This window comes from Orycteropus afer, unplaced genomic scaffold (genome assembly GCF_000298275.1).
Source record: "Orycteropus afer afer isolate SDZICR_OR568_19922 unplaced genomic scaffold, OryAfe1.0 scaffold00033, whole genome shotgun sequence".
Lineage (NCBI taxonomy): Eukaryota > Metazoa > Chordata > Mammalia > Tubulidentata > Orycteropodidae > Orycteropus > Orycteropus afer.
The window spans coordinates 6,780,812-6,799,479 of record NW_006921620.1 but is presented as its reverse complement, the minus strand read 5'-3'; the positions used below and the strand labels follow the sequence as shown (position 1 = coordinate 6,799,479).

Genomic DNA, 18,668 nt, shown 5'->3' with positions numbered 1-18,668 from the left:
TCTTGTAAGGATGGTCTGGCTTTAACAAATTCTCTTAATTTCTGCTTATCTGGAAATTTCCTAATTTCACCATCATATTTGAGGGACAATTTTGCTGGGTACATAATCCTTGGTTGGCGATTTTTCTTTTTCAGGGCTTTATATATACCATCCCATTGTCTCCTTGCCTGCATGGTTTCTGTCGAGAAATCCGAGCTTAGTCTTATTGGTTGCCCCTTGTAGATAACTTTTCATTTTTCCCATGCTGGTCTCATGATTCTTTTTTTGTCTTTAGTTTTGGTACAGTTGATGAGGATATGTTTGGGTGATTTTCTTTTGGGGTTTATTGGACATCCTGAATGGACATATTCTCATCTTTTATCATACCAGGAAAATTCTCTTCCAACAAATCTTTGACAATTTTCTCCGTGGTTTTTTTTTTGTCTCTTTCTGTTCTGGAATTCTGATTACATATAGGTTATTCCTTTTGATGGTATCCCACATGAACCTTTGGCTTTCTTCATTTTGTTTTGCTCTTTTTTCTGATTTATCCCTTTCCAAAGACGTGTTCAGATATTTGCCTTCAATCTCACTAATTCTTTCTTCCATCGATTCAACTCTGCTCCTTTGCCCATTCAATGTCTCACCTATTTCTGAAAATTCATATTAATCTTGTCTTCCTGTGTGTAGATTTTGTATCATTTCTAATTTTTCATTTATTTTGTCATTTTGTTCTTGTATTATCTTTTGAAATTTTTCTAGGGTTTTCTCTGTGTTTTCCTTGATCTGTCTCTCAATTCGTTGAAGATACCTAAATATAATCCTTTTGAATTCCTTATCAGGGAATTCTAATGCTGCGTCTTCATCAGGGATATGTTTTGGGTCTGTATCCTGGTCTCTTGTCTGTCCTGCTTTATTTTGCTTCTTTGTGTGGACTGTGATGCTCTGTTTTCTCTGAGGCATTGTGATGTTTTTTGTGTTTATATTTAATTGGTGATTGTATGTTGGAGTAACTTGCCTATGATTTCATTTTCTTTGTTTTGTTTGTGTTATCTACACAAGCAGGGTACTGTGCTCCTCTATTCACTAGTTGACAGCACCTATACACTCACCACCTGTCTCCTTTCCTGTTGTCAGCCTCTCATATGTCCCTGCCAACCTTGGCAAACAGAACCTATTCTTAGGTCCCTGGAATCTGAACGAGAATGCTATCATTTTAAATGGTTGCCACTTGTAAAGATTCAAAATGGCTGTGCCCTTGGTCACTTTAAATATTCAAAATGGCTGCTGCATGTAAACAATCGAAATGGCTGCACCCTCCGGACAGTGGAAGGTCAATAGCTCAGCTTGTCTCCCTCCTTGCTGTTTCCCTTCCTAGTCATAGGCCACCAGCACAGTTGTCCCTGCAGCCCTTGGTGACCAGGGCTGATCTTTAGGTCAATTCTCTTTAGGTCCCAACACTACTTGGAAATATTCAGGCTGTTGGTCCCATCAGCGTAAATGACAGTCCGCAGCTCCAACCGTCTCTATGCTCACTGTTTTTGTTCAGACTTTTCCACTAGTTGGTGCCTAATCCACTTCTGTATAGTTCCTTTCAAAGTTCAGGGCTCCAGGATTATCTTCTATATCCCTGTCCACTGGTTTTTCTTTTCTTTGTTGAAGAGGGTCTGTGTCACTTGTCTACCTATTCCTCCATCTTATCAGAAGTCCTCCTTGATTATTCTGATGAGGTAATGGGGTATAAACTCTTAAATAGTTATCACAGTGAATGCAGAAGCAAGTAATTAATTTCCTAGTATTCAACTATATGAGAGGAGCCTTGGTGGCTGTGGTAGTTAAGTTTATGTGTCAACTTGGCTGGCCTTGGTTGAGTGGCTGGGCAGCTGGATGTAGTATTCCCCATGATGAGACTGGTAATCAACTCCATGGTAGTATCTACTGTGAGCATCTGAGGAGCTGCCTAGGGATGTGTCTGCTTCCTGTATATAAGGAGAAGTCTTGGGGAATGGTCTCTAGCTTATGGCATGCTTGGACCCTGCATGTAGCCGTGTTGTTGTTCAGCAGCCTGTCATGTTCTGCTGACCTTGGGACTTACAATGGACTTGAATTAATGGCCTGCTGTGTGGTTTGGTAACATAGGATTGTGCCATTTTATTTTTTGACCTTGGGCTTGTTAGCCTCAGCAGTCAGTAGCTGCCTGAGTAAAGAGATGCCTCTAGCTTCAGTGCGCCAGCAGCAAGAAGCAGAGCTAAAGCCCAAGGTTGAGGGGCTTTCACACAGCCCCTAGAACCTGGCACTTTGAAGTCAGACTTCTAGCCTCCTGAACTGTAAGAGAATAAACTGCTGTTTGGTAAGGCCATCCCATTTGTGGTATATTCCTGTTAAGAGTGGCACTAGGTAACCAGAACAGTGACACAGTGGTTAAAGCACTTGGCAGCTAACTGAAAGGTCAGCAGTTTGAACCCATCAGCTGCTCCATGGGAGAAAGATGTAGCAGTTTGCTTCTAATTTACAGCCTTGGAAACCTTACAAGGCAGTTCTGCTCTGTTCTACAGGGTTACTATGAATTGGAATTGACTCGATGGTTATGGGTTTTTGTTATTTGTTTTTAACTATATGAACATTATTTATATTTTATAATGACATACAATTCCTTTAAGATTTAAAATTATTTTCCAGGCAAATATTCCTCTCATTTTATATTGGACAAAATGAGTCTCAGAACTTACTGAAGTGTGTTAAAAATAGGCCAGCATTTTTTTTTTTTAAATTTTGAAGTCAATAGAAGTGGATATTTACCACAACAGTCAAAAGGTAGAAACAACCTACAAGTCTTTCTACAGATGAATGGATAAGCAAAATGTGGTATATACACAGATAAACATGCATACAATAAAATATTATTCAGTCACAAAGAAAAATGAAGTCCTGATACATGCTACAATATAGATGAACCCTGAAAACATTATGCTGAATGAAAGAAGTCAGTCACAAAAGGACAAATATAATAAGATCCCACTTATATGAAATATCTATAATATGCATGTATAGAGACCAAAGTTTATTAGTGGTTAGTGGGAGGGAGAGGGCATAGGATAATCACTTTTTAAGGGCACTGACTTTCTGTTAATGGTGATGGATTAATTTGGAAATGGATAGTGGTGCTGGTTGCACATGAGAAATCTAATCAATGCCAATGACTATACAAATAAAAAAATGTTGAATTGTTTTGCAAATGGAAAATGGTTATATATCTTTTTGGTACAATAAATTAAAAAATAGATATTTACATGAGAAACCAATCCTTCCTTTCAGGTATCTTTCAATTCTAAGCAATATGATCATTTCCTTGTTAGGTTTCTGTCTGAATCTTCCAGCAAAAGACCTTGGAAATGTGATAGGTTTATCTTCTTACCACCAAATGTACATCCAGTCCAATTTTTAGCTGTCCTTTCCTTTTGCCAGCCCCTTGTTAAGCATATGCCACAATTCCCAAATATTTCTTAAGATACCCAATATGAAGCAAACAGACAAACTAAGATACTGGGCTTACCTGTTGAAGTAACAAGTGACTACGGCCCCAGTGATAGTCATTTGCTGGCATGCGAGGATGAATTCGCTCGTCCAGATGAGGCCGATCAAATGGTACCACCACATATACCGAATGCCTGAAAGAGGCTTATATTCCACTTGGCCACCTTCAATGACCTGGGCAGCTCCTAAATTTTAAAACACAAACATATTTTATACCAATGTTTTCCTAAGCAAAAGACTGGAAGATGAGTCAACAGCCTTCGCTTCTTCATGCTTGGCTTTCCGCCTTACGTGGAACATAGATGCCGACGTGAAGTATGATGTACCCACCAGAATTCAAAATCTCCAGGACAAAAACTAAGAGCTGAGAGCACACATTCGACTTGTAAACAACACCAACAACAATAAGTGCAGTGATGGATTTGTAGCCAATCTGCAAGGCATTTCATGTATACTCTAATATGATTGTGAGGATGGTGCAACATCACACGGTGTTTCAGTCTGTTGTACACAGGGTCGCTGTGAGTCTGAACAGCACCTACCAACAACAACTAATACTGACACTAGTCCTGAATCATAGACTGGAGGTTTGGAAAAATCAATCACTCTGGTAAATAATCACTGCTTATTAGTAGTAGAAGGAAAGTACAAACTTGGAATATAAACCCAAGCATACCAGATTCTAAAACCCATGCAGTTGAGTCCATTCTGATTCCTACCAACCCTATAAGATACAGCAGAACTGCCTCAGAAGGTTTTCAAGGCTGTAAATCTTTACAAGCAGACTGCCACATCTTTCTGCCATGGACCATCTGGTGGGTTTGAACTAGTGACCTTTTGGTTAGCAGTTGAGTGCTTAACCACTAAACTACCAGGGCGCCACAAAGCTGTCAGGATTGTGTTATACAAACCTACTTCACCAGACATTTAGACTTTGTAAAAGAGACAGGGATCTTCATTTTTCCAAAGAGATTCACCTCATATTTTATTTAAAGAACAAGCTCTCTTAGCATATTTAAACTGTCTATTGGCCCTCAGTGTTAACCCTCCTAATTTAAAACCTCAGCTTCACCTCTTCCTGCCTGGCTTGGGACAGGCCCCCTGGCTGCTAGTTTTAGTATCTTCATCTGTAATATGGAGGTAATATGGAGGTGTGGGATGGAATGAGATTACCTGGTTAGTGCCTAGTATAAGGCCTGACTCATGCAGTATCACTCCATATGTGATGACGTTAATTATTGTTATTAAATTTCAGGAGCTTAGTACTGTATCAAACTGAGGTGGGCAGGGCGGCCCTAATAGTGTGCTGCCATTCACGTGGCTGTTCCAGGCTTCTTCTTCCTTTGTCCAAAGAAGCCCTTGAATTAGGTCTGCAGACACTTGTAAATTCAAATCCCAGACTCTGTGGCAGCATTTGATTTCTAGATGTCTTCCTGCTACAGATGTTTAAATAATTTATTTATGTCCTGGTGGTGCAGTTAAACACTTGCTGCTAACCGAAAGGTCGATGGTTTGAACCCACCAACCACTCCGCAGGAGAAAGTTGTAGCAGTCTGCTTCCATAAAGATTTACAGCCTAGGAAACCTATGGGGCAGTTCTGCTTTGTCCTAAGGGGTTGCTATGAGACAGAATCAACTCAATGGCAGTGGGTTCATTTAAAATAATTTACTGTAAGTAAGAGGATGAGCACTCTGGTCATTGGAGACACAACTTGTACAATTAAAGATAGTTTCATATTTCCTGTCATGGCTATAAATTGATTTTAGTTTATCAGTCATCCATTTTTAGACATTCATAATAGGATCTGTGTGCACAGGAAGTGGGAGAAGATAATCATGCTGTAGAGTAAAACTGACTCCACAGACTAAAGCTGGTCTTAATTCCTTCTGCTCTAAGTTCTGCTGAACAAGAGTCACATTGTGAGAAATAGTGGAGCAGCTTGATTTACAGAGAGAAGTTAATATTTTATCCAACACCAGGCTCATTCTGGCTTGCAGGCAATCTTTCAGGTAAGGCACTGATAAGTAGTTATGCTTTTCCAAAGTAGGCATGTTTCAGAAAAAACATTCCTAATTCCAAAGGAGTTGACCCTTCAAAAGTAGAACACATGTTGAAGTTGATGTGGACAGTGGAGACTTTGAGAAGTACTCTCTGGGACATCAGAAGTGCTACAGGCCAGCGGACAAGCACACTGCTCCTCCTCCAAGGCCCATGAGTCTGTGAGATAGATTACAGAGTCACAACATCACGCATGGTTTGACGTTTCCACAGAATAGGAAAGATGGTTTCCTTAGACACAGACAAAAGGCGTGTACAAAGGGTCTGGATGGTCAGGGAGAACCTTTGCTCTTCCCTGTGTCCCTGTGCTGTCAACAATGCACACTCACACACATCCTAGCTCAGCACACTGGGGCAATGGTCAGCGAGTGGAGCAGCTAAAATGGTAAGTCAAGATCCACTTAGGCCTTGAGACCTGTGGCATTCCCTGAAGAACCAATTAGGTTATCACGGAGTTGTTGCTGGACCTCCTTATGGAAGCCATCGTCTACTCATTCCTCTGGTTCAGTTATTCCAGACTGCTGAGATCTGCCTTTAGAGCAAGATTTCTCAGCCTCAGCAATGATTGACATTTTGGACTAGATAATTCTCTTTGCTATGGGGGACTGGCCTCTGATGGCATACTGCCTAAGGCATTTGACTACTAACCAGAAAGCTGGTGGATCAAACCACTCCTTGGAAGGAAGATTGGGCAATATACTTCCGTAGAGATTGTCCAACCTTCCTTCCGAGGAGTGGCTGGTGGGTTTGAACCACCAGCTTTCTGGTTAGCAGTCAAATGCCTTAGGTGCTATGCCACCAGATTTGCCTCCATAGAGATACTGTCTCAGAAACCCAAAAGAGTTGCTATGAGTCAAATCGACCCTATGGCAGTGAGGGTTTGTTTTTTTTTTTTTTTTTTGGCCTGTGTATTGTAGGATGTTTTGTAGCATTCCTGCATCCCCTCTCCTAGCTATAAGCAAATATGTTTCTATACATTGTCAAATATTCCCAGGGGCAGGGGATAGTCGCCCTGGTTGAGAATCACCGCTTTAACATTCTCCCAAGAATCAGGTGCCTTGTTTAGGGTGAAAACCTGGAAACAGAAATCTGAGATAGTCACCAGCCCATGGATGAGGGCGGGCCTGCTTATGCACCTGACTGCCCTCTCCTGGATGGCTGGGTCAGTGCAGGCATGATCTTCTCAACCAACCAAGCTCTTTTTACTGTTGTTATGTGCTGTCAACCCGACTCATAGTGACCCCTCCTTGTGTTTTCAAGGCGGTATCACTACGGAAGTAGATTGCCCAAGCTTCTTTCCAAGGAGGGGCTGGTGGGTTTGAACCACCAGCCGTCTGGTTAGCAGTCAAGTGCCTTAGGCACTATACTACTAGAGCTCCTTCTTTGTTACTATGGACTAAAAAGAGTGTGACGCTAAAGGATGTTGATGGGAACTGGACTCCAGAAAGGTCCCAAGATAGGACAGATCTCAGGGATGGTAGTGGGAAGAGCACTAAACTTGGAGAAGACTTTTGTTCCAGTTTCAGCTTTGACATGTGTGACAAGCAATCTGGATTTCAGATGGCTCACAGTAAGATGAAGAGGGTGGACAAGACAAAGTCTGTGGCAGGTCATAGTCTTGGGCTTGAGAGTCACATTAGACAGAGATTCATATCTCCACAATGCCCCCTACTGGCTGATCAACCTCAGGCAACTGGTGGAGCCTTTCTAAGTCTGTTTCATCCTATAATCTGAGCATATTGATACTAATACTAATACTTCTCACTCCTTGGTGTAAATGCCATACACACAGCTGTTGAGAGGACTAAATGAGCAGGGTACTTAGAAAGTGCCTGACATACGTAAGTGCCGTAGAGAGTTAGAGATGCAGAGGGAAAGTTACCAGTTAGAGTCTGCCCAGAGGTGCCTTGGTGGTTTACTTCTGAAAAAATCAGCCACTAAAAACCTTATGGAGCACAGTTCTATTCCGACACATAGGGTGGTCACAAAGTCAGAGTTGACTTGACGGCAACTGGTTTTATAAATGAGATATAATTAGATACCATTCTAGTTCTGAAATCTACTTAAATATTTATCAAGCATCTACTGCATGCCAGCATTATGTTGGACATTAGCTATTGGGGAGAAAAATGAAAGAAGAAAAAAAAAGTCAGAAAAAAATACCATCTGAGTGACAGTCAGGACCTCACATGTTCCCATCTACATATCTCCCCTTCTTCGGGACAACTGCTTTATAATTTTCCTTCCATCCTCCAGGAGCTTCTTTCTCATCCTCATTTGCAGCCAAGGACCATACTTCCTGCTTCTCTGAGGAAGTCGAAGCTATCAGAAAACCTCTGCTAGTGCCTGCCCCCAAATCAACTCTCTAGCTGTGTGTGTCTGTAATTTCTCCATGCCCTTATTATGATAAACTGTCCATCATCCTAAGGCCAACCCCTCCACTCGATCCCACACTTTCTCATCTACTTAAGGGTATCTTCCTCAACAAAATAATCCTATTAAATCATTCTTAACCATCTCCATTAAAAACAAAACAAAAAAAATCTACTCTGGACTTTCTTTTCACCTTCAGCTTCCTCCCCATTTCTCTGTTCCTCTTAATAGCCAAATTCCTACAGGTTTTCTAGACTTGCTTTTCCTAATTCTTTTCCTTAAATTTTCTCTTAAACCCAACTCAATCAAGATCTCCACCTCCCTCACGTCTCTGAAACTGTTTTTATCATCTCCTTGTTGCTAAATACAATGGTAAATCCTTAGTCCATCTCTTACTTCCCAGTGGTACTTGACACGCTGGCTCATTCATATTTCCTTGAAGTCCTTTCTTCCCTTGGATTCCAGACACTGCACTCTTTCGCCTCCTACCCACTGGTGGCTCTTTTTAGTTTCCTTTGTTTGTTCTTCCTTACCTCCATGGATTTCTTCTCTTTACTCTCTGTTGTTGTTAGGTGCCCATGAGTCAATTTCTGACTTATAGTGACCCCATGTGACAGAGCAGAACTTCCCCATAGGGTTTTCTAGGCTGGAGTGGAGAAGGACCTTATGCTTGGTAAAGCAGAGAGAGGGTCAGCAAAAAGAGAAAGAACCCCAATGAGATGAATTGACACAGTGGTTGTCATAACGGGCTCAAACATACAATGATTGTGAGGACGGCACAGGACTTGGCAGCGTTTCATTCTGTTGTACATGGTTGCTATGAGTTGGAACTAACTTGACGGCACCCAAAAATATTTCTATGCTTCCAAATGTAGCTGTCCAACCAGGACTTCTCCTTGAACTTCAAACCCGTAACTGCCTACTTGGCATCTCCATCTACTGTCTAAAAGACATCTTAATTAATACAACCAAAGGTTAATTTCTTATCTCTCCCCTAAACCTGCTCCATTCATAGTCTTACCCCATCTCAGTTTATGGAAACCCCATCTTCCAGGTGCTCAGGTCAAAAAACCTTAGAGTGATTCCCAACTCTTCTCTTCCAAACCTCACATCTAATATACCAGGAAATCCTTCAGCTCTACCTTCAAAATAGATCCAGAATCCAACATGTCACACAGCTTCTGCCATTATGATCCTCCTCTAAGCCACCATCACCTCCTCGCTGTCAGTGCTATTAAAATGTAAGTCAGACCACATTACTATTCTGCTTAAAATCCTAGAATGACTTCCTATTTCACTCAGATTAAAAGCCAAATTTCTATAAAGGTCTATAAGGCTCTTGGATATGACTTCACAATCTCTGTGACCCACTCTTTAACCACACTCTCCCTCAGCCACTCCACTCTGGCTGCACGAATCTCCTCTGTTGCACTGGCTCTCACTGTTTTCATTGCCAGAGATGTCTTCTCTTCCCTAAGATAGGCTCCTGGCTCTTCCTCACCTCCTGAGAATCTTTGCTTAAGTGTTGCATTCTCAAAGAGATCCTCCCTGATCAGAAAATTTAAGATTGCGTCTCTCCTCTTCTCTGCTTTATTTTTCTTCATACCACTTCTCTGTTTTTGATGTACTATAAAATTAGCTTACGTATTTTGTTTAGTGCCTACCTTTTTCTACCTCCCAAACTGGAAGGCAGGCTCAATCTCCAGCACCTATAACAGTAACTGACACACAGGAAATGTCCAAAAAAATTTTGTTGCATGTATAGATATATCTTCCTCAAGTAATATATTCTAACAAAGAGATTTGGAGGCAATTTTCTGGAGATCTCCCTAGTTGTTCTGGTTACCTACTGCCGCTCTGACAGAAACATACCACAAATGGGATGGCCTTAACAAACAGGAGTTTATTCTTACAATTTGGAGGCTTTAAGTCCAAGTTCAAAGTGCCAGGCTCTAGGGGCTGGGTGAAAGCCCCTTAACCTTGGGGTCCAGCTCTGCCTCCTGCTCCTGGCCTACTGGAGCTAGAGGTATTTCTTCACTCAGACAGCTGCTGGCTGCTGATGCTGAGAAGCCCCAAGGTTGACAAGTAAAAAGGCACAGTCCCAATGTTACCAAACCACATGGCAGGCCATTAACTTAAGTCCATCATAAGTCCCAAGGTTGGCAGAGCATAGCAGGCTGTTGAGCAGCAACACAGCTACATGCAGGGTCCAAGCATGCCATAGGCTAGAGACGATTCCTAAGGCTTCTCCTTAAATACAGGAAGCAGACCACATCCCAAAGGCAGCTACTCAGCTGCTTGTGGTAGATCCCACCATGGAGTTGACTGCCAGTCTCATCATGGGGAATAACTACCACCAGCTTCCCAGCCACTCAACCAGGGCCAGCCAAGTTGACACAAAAACATAACCACCACACTAGTTATCAGCAAAATAATCAGAGTGAGCTATAAATCTAGTTATGTAATCTATGGATTACACCTCAATGTAAAGAAAACAAAAATCCTCACAACTGGACCAATAAGTGACATCATGATAAATGGAGAAAAGATTGACATTGTCAGGAATTTCATTTTACTTGGATCCACAGTCAACACCCATGCAACCAGCTGTCAAAAAATCAAACAACATGTTGTATTGGGCAAATCTGCTGCAGAAGACCTCTTCAAAGTGTTAAAGAGCAAAGATGTCACTTTGAAGACTAAGGTACACCTGACCCAAACCATGGTATTTTCAATAGCTTCATACACATGTGAAAGCTGGACTTTGAATATGGAAGTTCAAATAAGAATTGATGCCTTTGAATACACCACGGACTGCCAGAAGAACAAACAAAACTGTCTTGGAAGAAGTACAATGGGAATGCTCCTTAGAAGTGAGAATGGCTAGACTTTGTCTGTCGTACTTTGATCATGTTGTCCGAAGGGACCAGTTCCTGGAGAAGGTTAGCATGTTTGGCCAAGTAGAGGGTCAGAGAAAAAGGGGAAGACCCTCAACAGGATGGACTGACACAGTGGCTGTGAAGATGGGCTCAAGCATAGCAAAGATTGTGAAGAAGGCGCAGGACTGGGCAGTGTTTCATTCTGTTGTGTATGCGGTTGCTATGAGTCGGAGCTGACATGATGGCATCTAACAACAACAACAGCTGCAAATCTGGATATAATTAGGAAGCTTTAAAGACAAAGATGCTACAATTAAATCACTGTAAATGGTAGTTTCTTTAGGAAGGTAATCCAGCAAGTTGAGATAATTTCCCCAAGGAACCAAAATCAAACCCATTACCATTGAGTTGATTCTGACTCATTATAGCCCTATAGGACTTAGTAGAACTGCTTCATAGGTTTCCAAGGCTATAAATCTTTATGGAAGCAGACTATCTTATCTTTTTCCCATGGAGTGGCTGGTGGGTTCAAACTGCCAACCTTTTGGTTAGCAGTCCAATGCTTTAACCACAGTGACACCAGAGCTCCTTTCCCAAAGGAAGGAAGCCTGAATTGGAAGGAATCAACTTCCTAGCACATTCTGTGTAGTTGGCCTCTTTAGCAAATTGTTCTAAGGCACGTGCTGGTCCTCCAGCCTCCTGGCCAGTGTCTCCCGCTGGCTTCCAGCTTCTGCTTTGGCAGTGTGAAGATTAGGGGAAAAGAAACATCTCACTGACATGATGCTATTGTTGCCGAGTGCTGTCAAGTTGATTCTGACTCACAGCAACCCCATGTGACAGAGTAGAACTGTCCCATAGGGTTTTCTTGGTTGTCATCTCTATAGAAACAGATTGCCAGGTGTTTCTCCTGCAGAGCTACTGGGTGGGTTTGAACTGTTGACCTTTCAGTTAGCAGCCGAGTGCTTAACCATTGAGCCGCCAGGGCTCCTGCTTTCCTTATATACATCTCATTTAATACTCATGACACTGATGTAAATTTACTTAATGACTCGTTCACACTTAGTCAAGCCATTCCAGTGCAGCATAATGAGCTGAGAGACATCGAAAAAGACATGGTCCCTGCTCTCACAGTGTTTATATTCTCCTGAGATGACAACACACAAGCAATTATATCGATTCACTGTTCTTCATAGCACTTATTACAAATTCACATGTTTACTGCCTCTCTCCCCGCCTACTAGAATAGAGATTTGCCTCACTCACTGCTCTATCTCCAGTGCTCAGCAAAGTGCTGAGCACAGAGTAGGCACACAGAAAATATAGGTTGAAAGACTGCAGAATGTAAAAAATGCAAGGGGGAATGAAGAAATATCTAAGGATGCTTGCAGAATTTTTAGAAGACTTTCCAAGAGATAAAATACTGGAAACAAGTCTTGAAGAATAAATATTTTTCCAAGCAGTTTAGAAACTAGAAAGCTGGGGTGAGAGCTGGGAAGTAGCAGGGATTCTAGATAAAGATCACAATAGGTGCAAAGGCCTGGAAATGTGCAAGACCCTGTGAATAGTGCTGCGTGGAGCAGGTCTTGCTGGTATTGTTAGAATACAGGATGTGTAAGAAAGCAGGGGGATGTTTAAGTTCAAAGGCAGGCCAGGGATTGGTCATGAAGATTCTATGTCCAGTGTACAGAGAAAGTGACTTTCCCAATGTCCTGTAGTGAGTAAGTGGATGGGCAGGGACACGAACTAGATTAGCTTCCAAGTACTTTGCTGCTTCTATAATCAGGAGGAAGAAGTGTCACCTGCTCACTTAGCTGTGCCCCACATCTCTTCCCCGTGACCTCGTAAAGTGTGCTAGCCACACAGAGGGTGCTCACTCTGACCAGCAATCCATATGTATCAGCCCAAAGCACCAGCTATCTGCTCCACCCCACAAGTTGGCTTCAGCTGATCGCAGACTGCCTGGAGTAGCAGGACTCTCAGCCTGCTGAATTTTCTCACCTGGCAGCAGAACAAAATACAATGGTTAACTTTTAGTATGGACCAAAACAATGTTCTAAGGATTTTCCTTATGTATGTTAGCTCTTTAAATCTTCATAAAGACTTTGTGAACTAGGTTGAAGGAGACTGTGGTTCAAGAGGGGGTCAGAGAGGTCATATGATCAGAACCCGGGTCCTTATAGGCTTTTATTGGAACTTTGGCTTCCAATTGGAGTAAGACAGAAAGTCATTCATTCTAGGATTTTAAGCAGAACAGTAACATGACCTTACTTATGAACCTATAAGTAATACATACAAGGAGACAGCTGATAAGTGGTGGAGCTAGGATTTGAACCAAGGTATTCTGACTCCCATGGAGTGCTGAGGAGTCATGGAAGAAATGAAAAGGTAAAAGGGCTGAACAGAAGATTTCAAAGAGCAGCTCGAGTAGACAAAGCCAATTACTATAATGAAAGGTGCAAAGACCTGGAGTCTGAAAACCAAAAGGGAAGAACACGCTCAGCATTTCTCAAACTGAAAGAACTGAAGAAAAAATTTAAGCCTCGAGTTGCAATATTGAGAGATTCTATGGGCAAAATATTGAATGATGCAGGAAACATCAAGAGAAGATGGCAGGAATACACAGAGTCACTGTACCAAAAAGAACTGATCGATCTTCATCCATTTCAGGAAGTGGCATATGATCTAGAACCAATGGTAATGAAGGAAGAAGTCAAAGCTGCAATGAAAGAACTGGCAAAGAACAAGGCTCCGGGAATTGATGGCATACCAATTGAGATATTTCAACAAACAGATGCCCCATTGGAGGCACTCACTCAGTTATGCCAAGAGATTTGGAGGACAGCTACCTGGCCAACTGACTGGAAGAGATCCATATTTGTGCCCATTCCAAAGAAAGGTGATCCCACAGAATGTGGAAATTATAGAACAGTATCATTAATATTGCACGCAAGTAAGATCTTACTGAAGATAATTCAGAAATGTTTGCAGCAGTATATTGACAGAGAACTTGCAGAGGTTCAAGCCAGATTCAGAAGAGGACGTGGAACAAGGGATATCATAGCTGTTGTCAGATGGATCTTGGCTCAAGGCAAAGAATACCAGAAAGATGTTTACTTGTGTTTTATTGACCATGCAAAAGCATTTGATTGTGTGGATCATGACAAATGATGGATAACATTGAGAAGAATGGGAATTCCCGAGCACTTGACTGTACTCATGAGGAATCTGTACCTTGACCAGGAGGCTGTCGTTCGAACAGAACAAGGGGACACTACATGGTTTAAAATCAAGAAGGGAGTGTGTCAGGGTTGTATCCTTTCTCCACACTTATTCAATCTATATGCTGAGCAAATCATCCAAGAAGCTGGACTATAGGAAGGAAAACGTGGTATCAGGATTAGAGGAAGAATCATTAACAACCTGAGATATGCAGACGATACAACTTTGCTTGCTGAAAGTGAGGATGACTTAAGGCACCTACTGATGAAGGTTGAAGAATACAGTGCAGTATGGATTATGCCTCAACATAAAGAAAACAAAAATCCTCACAACTGGAACAATGAGCAGCATCACAATAAATGGAGAGAAGATTGAGGTTGTCAAAGACTTCACGTTGTTTGGTTCTACAATCGATGCCAATGGAAGCAGCAGTCAGGACATTAGATGACGTGTAGCATTGGGAAAGTCAGCTGCGAAGGAACTGTTTCAAGTGCTGAGGAGCAAGGATAACTCCTTGAGGACTAAGGTGCGCCTCGTATGCATATGAAAGCTGGACAATGAATAAGGAAGACTGAAGAAGAGTTGATGCTTTTGAGTTGTGGTGCTGGCGAAGAATGCTGAAAGTACCATGGACTGCTAAAAGAACTAACAGATCTATCCTGGAGGAAGTGCAGCCAGAATGCTCCTTGGAAGCAAGAATGGCCAGACTTCGTCTCACCTATTTTGGTCATGTTGTCAGAAGGGACCATTCCCTGGAGAAGGATGTCATGCTTGGTAGGGGGGGAAGGTCGATGAAAGAGGGGGAGGCCTTCAACAAGATGGATTGACACAGTGGCTGCGATGATGGGCTCAAGTATAGCAGGGATTGTGGGACTGGCGTGGGATCGGGCAGTGTTTCATTCTGCCGTGCATGGGGTCACTATGAGTCGGAAACGACTCGATGGCACTTAACAACAACAACAACATTCTGACTCCAAGGCCTGAGGTCTGGAGCTATTCAACATGACACACAAATAGAACTTAAGTGAACAGATGAAAAACCTTTCTTGTAAATGGAGAGGCATGCCTTGAGGGGAGAAGGAAGCTTAGGGATCTAGAGGGGATGGACTTTGGCAACCCTTAAGGTGTGGAGTATTTAAGAAGGCTGGTGTCTGGCTGCCCAGAATAGCTGGTGAAGGCAGCAAGCCTCACAGAATCCTGCGTCAGTTAGTGTAGTTTTGCAGCAGTAGAGCAGAATTGGCAGCTGAGAAGATCTGAGTAGAGAGGCTCTGACAGAGACCTCCTCCCTAACATTTCTAGGCTCCAGAGAGGGAGAAAAGGAGCTCTGGTGGTGCAGTGCCTAAAGCATTTGACTGCTAATCAGAAGGTTGGTGGTTCAAACCCCCAGCCACTCTGCAGAAGGAAGACTGGGCAATCTAGTTCTGTACAGATTTATCACCTCGGAAACACAAAGAGAGTCGCTATGAGTCAGAATTGACTCGATGGCAGTGAGTTTGTTTGTTTATTTGTTTTTTTAGAGAGGCAGAAGAGAACACACCCAAATCTCCTGGGCTGAAATGACTGAGAGGGGGCTGGTGGACCAAAGAAGCTTGGGTAAGAACAAAGAAAACAAAGTGATGTTTGGGGACCTAGGCATATTTCAGGGGGTAGCTGTGGGAAAAGAGGCTGTTATGGCTTGAATTGTGTCCTCCAAAAAGGTATGTTGAAATCCTAACCCCTGCACCTGTGAATGTGCCTAAGGCATTTGTCTGCTAATCAGAAGGCTAGTGGTTCAAACCCACCAGCCACTCCTCGGAAGGAAGGTCGGGCAATCTACTTCCATAGTGATACCGCCTCAGCAACCCAAGGAGGGGTCGCTATGAGTTGGGTCTGACTCCACGGCACATAACAACAACAACAACGCACCTGTGAATATGACCCTGTTTGGAAATAGTGTCTTTAAAGTTGTTATCAGTTAGGTTAAAGGATGTCACACTGGAGTGAGGTGGTTTTCATCCAATCTAAGTCACTTCCTTATAAAAGAGGAGAAGGTATATGAAGGAGGACAGAGGAAGGACACCATGTGATGCTACAGCTACAAGCCAACAAATGCCTGGAGCTACCAGAAGCTAGGAGAGAGGCATGGAACAGATTCTTCCTCAAAGCCTCAGAAAAAACCAAGATGGCTGACACTCTGATCTCAACTTTCAGCCCCAGAACTGTGAGACAACAAATTTTTGTTCTTATAAGCCACCCAGTTTGTGGTATTTTGTTATGGAAACCCTAGGAAATGAAGACTACATACTGCATTTTTGCAGTGTAGTGTTTGTATGACTAAAATTGTGCATTGACTGATTGATTGAGTTTTCTTTGCCCCTTGTTAAGGGAACTATAAACTTCTTAAATGCAGACCCTGTTTCAAATCTTGCCTGTTCCACTTCCCTTCACACCATTCCTAGGACAGGGCTGGCCCAATTGCAGGCTTTTGTGAAATGACTTGTTATCTTCTAGATCTCTAATAGCTCAAGCAAGATAAGATAATTGTCTTTTAAACTATGTTCTCCAATATGCCAGGCAGATGAGAAAATAAACTATGAACCTCAAGCCTGTACTAGATATTCCTTAAAAAAAAAAAAAAAAACCCAAAGAACTCACTGCCATCGAGTCAATTCTGACTCATAGCAACCCCATTGGGTTTCCAAGGTGGTTACTATTTATGGAAGTAGATTGCCTCATCTTCCTTCCACAGAGTGGTTGGGTGGTTTGAACCACCTGCTAGTTAGCAGTCAAATACCTTAGGCACTGTGCCACCAGAACTCCTCAGATATTCCTTAGTCAACACTGATTTCTAATACAGTACAAAGAAGAATATCTATGAGCTCTTATTTGCAAAGCAAAACTCAATCCCATCTCAGTCTCTTAACATTTTTGTGAGGCAGCCTGGTGAAACCTTCATTTTTTCTATTGCAAAAATGGGAAAAGGAAAGCACAGAGGATTAACACACAAGGAAGGCCAGAGCCAGTGTGGACCCCAGGGCCATGGCTGGGGACCCATAGAAACCTCTCTGTCCAACCATGCTGCCTCCTTGCCAAGCATGGCTACAAAAAGGGCTTAGAGGCAGCATCTTTTGACCTCCCCCAACCATGAGGCAGGAGACAGTACCACCATTAGCAGCCCAAGGCTTATCTCTATGAGGCCAAACATGCCACCACCCTCCAGCCTTTTTACTAACTCTGACAAAAACTGTCCCTCCCATGGCACTCACTGTGTCCCTACTGGGTTCAATAATTCATTGCAAGGGCCATACAGAACTCACAGAAAATACTCATGATTATAGGGTTTATTAGGAAAGTAACAGGCTACATTTTAGGTTCAGGAATGCACTCAGGATACAATTCTTTGATCAGGGCAGTCTTCCCTCAGCCATACCCTAAGGCACACCTCTCTGGCCCTTGGCCTCTTGTCTTGGGTAAAGCTATTAGCTCTGACGATAGACACACCTACATTCACCTCATTCCACCACCAAGCCTCCTGCCCAAAGGCACTCAGTTTTCTTGCTCTGTGGGCCAGCAAGCCCACTGCTCTGTCTTGTGCCTCTTAGTTCCTCTGTGGTCATCTCAGCTGCTCTTCTCTGTCGATTGTCTCTGCAAGTCATCTGTGCTGTCTCTCTGCCAAGGAGGATCCCAGTGCAGGGCTCTCAGGTCCAAGGACGTGATCCATTCCATCTCTGGTTCTTTTCTCTTCATGGTAGTGAGATCCCCTCTTCTGCCTCTAGGAGGGTTTGTTTTAAGCCCAGTAGCATAGCAAAACTAACCAATCCTCACATTAGAGTACCACACAACTTATTTGCATGGTCCCACCCAGTCCTGGCCAGGAAAGTTCCCACAAAACGAGTCTCTTCTCTTATTCAGACTCTGAGCCTTCCGGATCACGTTAACTACAACCAGAGGTGAACTGAGTTGATTCTGACTCACAGAGACCCCCATTGGGTTTCCAAGGTGGTAATTACTTATGGAAGTAGATTGCCTCATCTTCCTTCCACAGAACAGCTGGTGGGTTTGAGTGGCTGGTGGGTTTGAACCGATTGCTGGTTATCAGTCAAATGTCTTTGGTACTATGCCACCAGAACTCTTTCCAACCAGCCAGTAGCACCTGTTGGGGCCTTATGTTACTACAGTTTTCACTTATTTCCACTGGATTTTAGTGGTCACCATCATATTGCTTGTAGCAGACAAGTCCCAACTGACTAATGAATAAGTGTTATTGCTGGGGGGCCTTAGTGTTGTCATTGGTGTTAGGTGCCATTGAGTCATCTCTGACTTATAGCAACCCTATACACAGTGGAACGAAATACTACCCAGTCCTGTGCCAGCCTCCTGATCCTTGCTATACCTGAGCCCATCATGGAAGCCACTGTTGTCAGTGCATCTCATTGAGAGCATTCCCCTCCTTCACTGACCCTCCACTTTACCAAGCATGGTATCCTTCTCCAGGGAATGGTTTCTACTGACAACATGACCAAAGTAGGTGAGACGAAGTCTGGCCACTCTTGTTTCCAAGGAGCATTCTGGCTGCACTTCTTCCAGGACAGATCTATTAGTCCCTTTAGCACTCCATGGCACTCTCAACATTCCTCTCCAACACC

General features: G+C 42.9%; 1 protein-coding gene across 1 annotated transcript in view; it reads right to left on the bottom strand.

Moving 5' to 3' along the window:
• Window positions 1-18,668, bottom strand: part of SLC44A3 (solute carrier family 44 member 3) — a 110,386-nt gene that overhangs the window by 46,280 nt on the left and 45,438 nt on the right. The window contains exon 10 of the mRNA XM_007936126.1: window positions 3,533-3,698. Coding sequence (XP_007934317.1) covers window positions 3,533-3,698 — 166 coding nt within the window. The remainder of the gene's footprint in view (window positions 1-3,532; window positions 3,699-18,668) is intronic.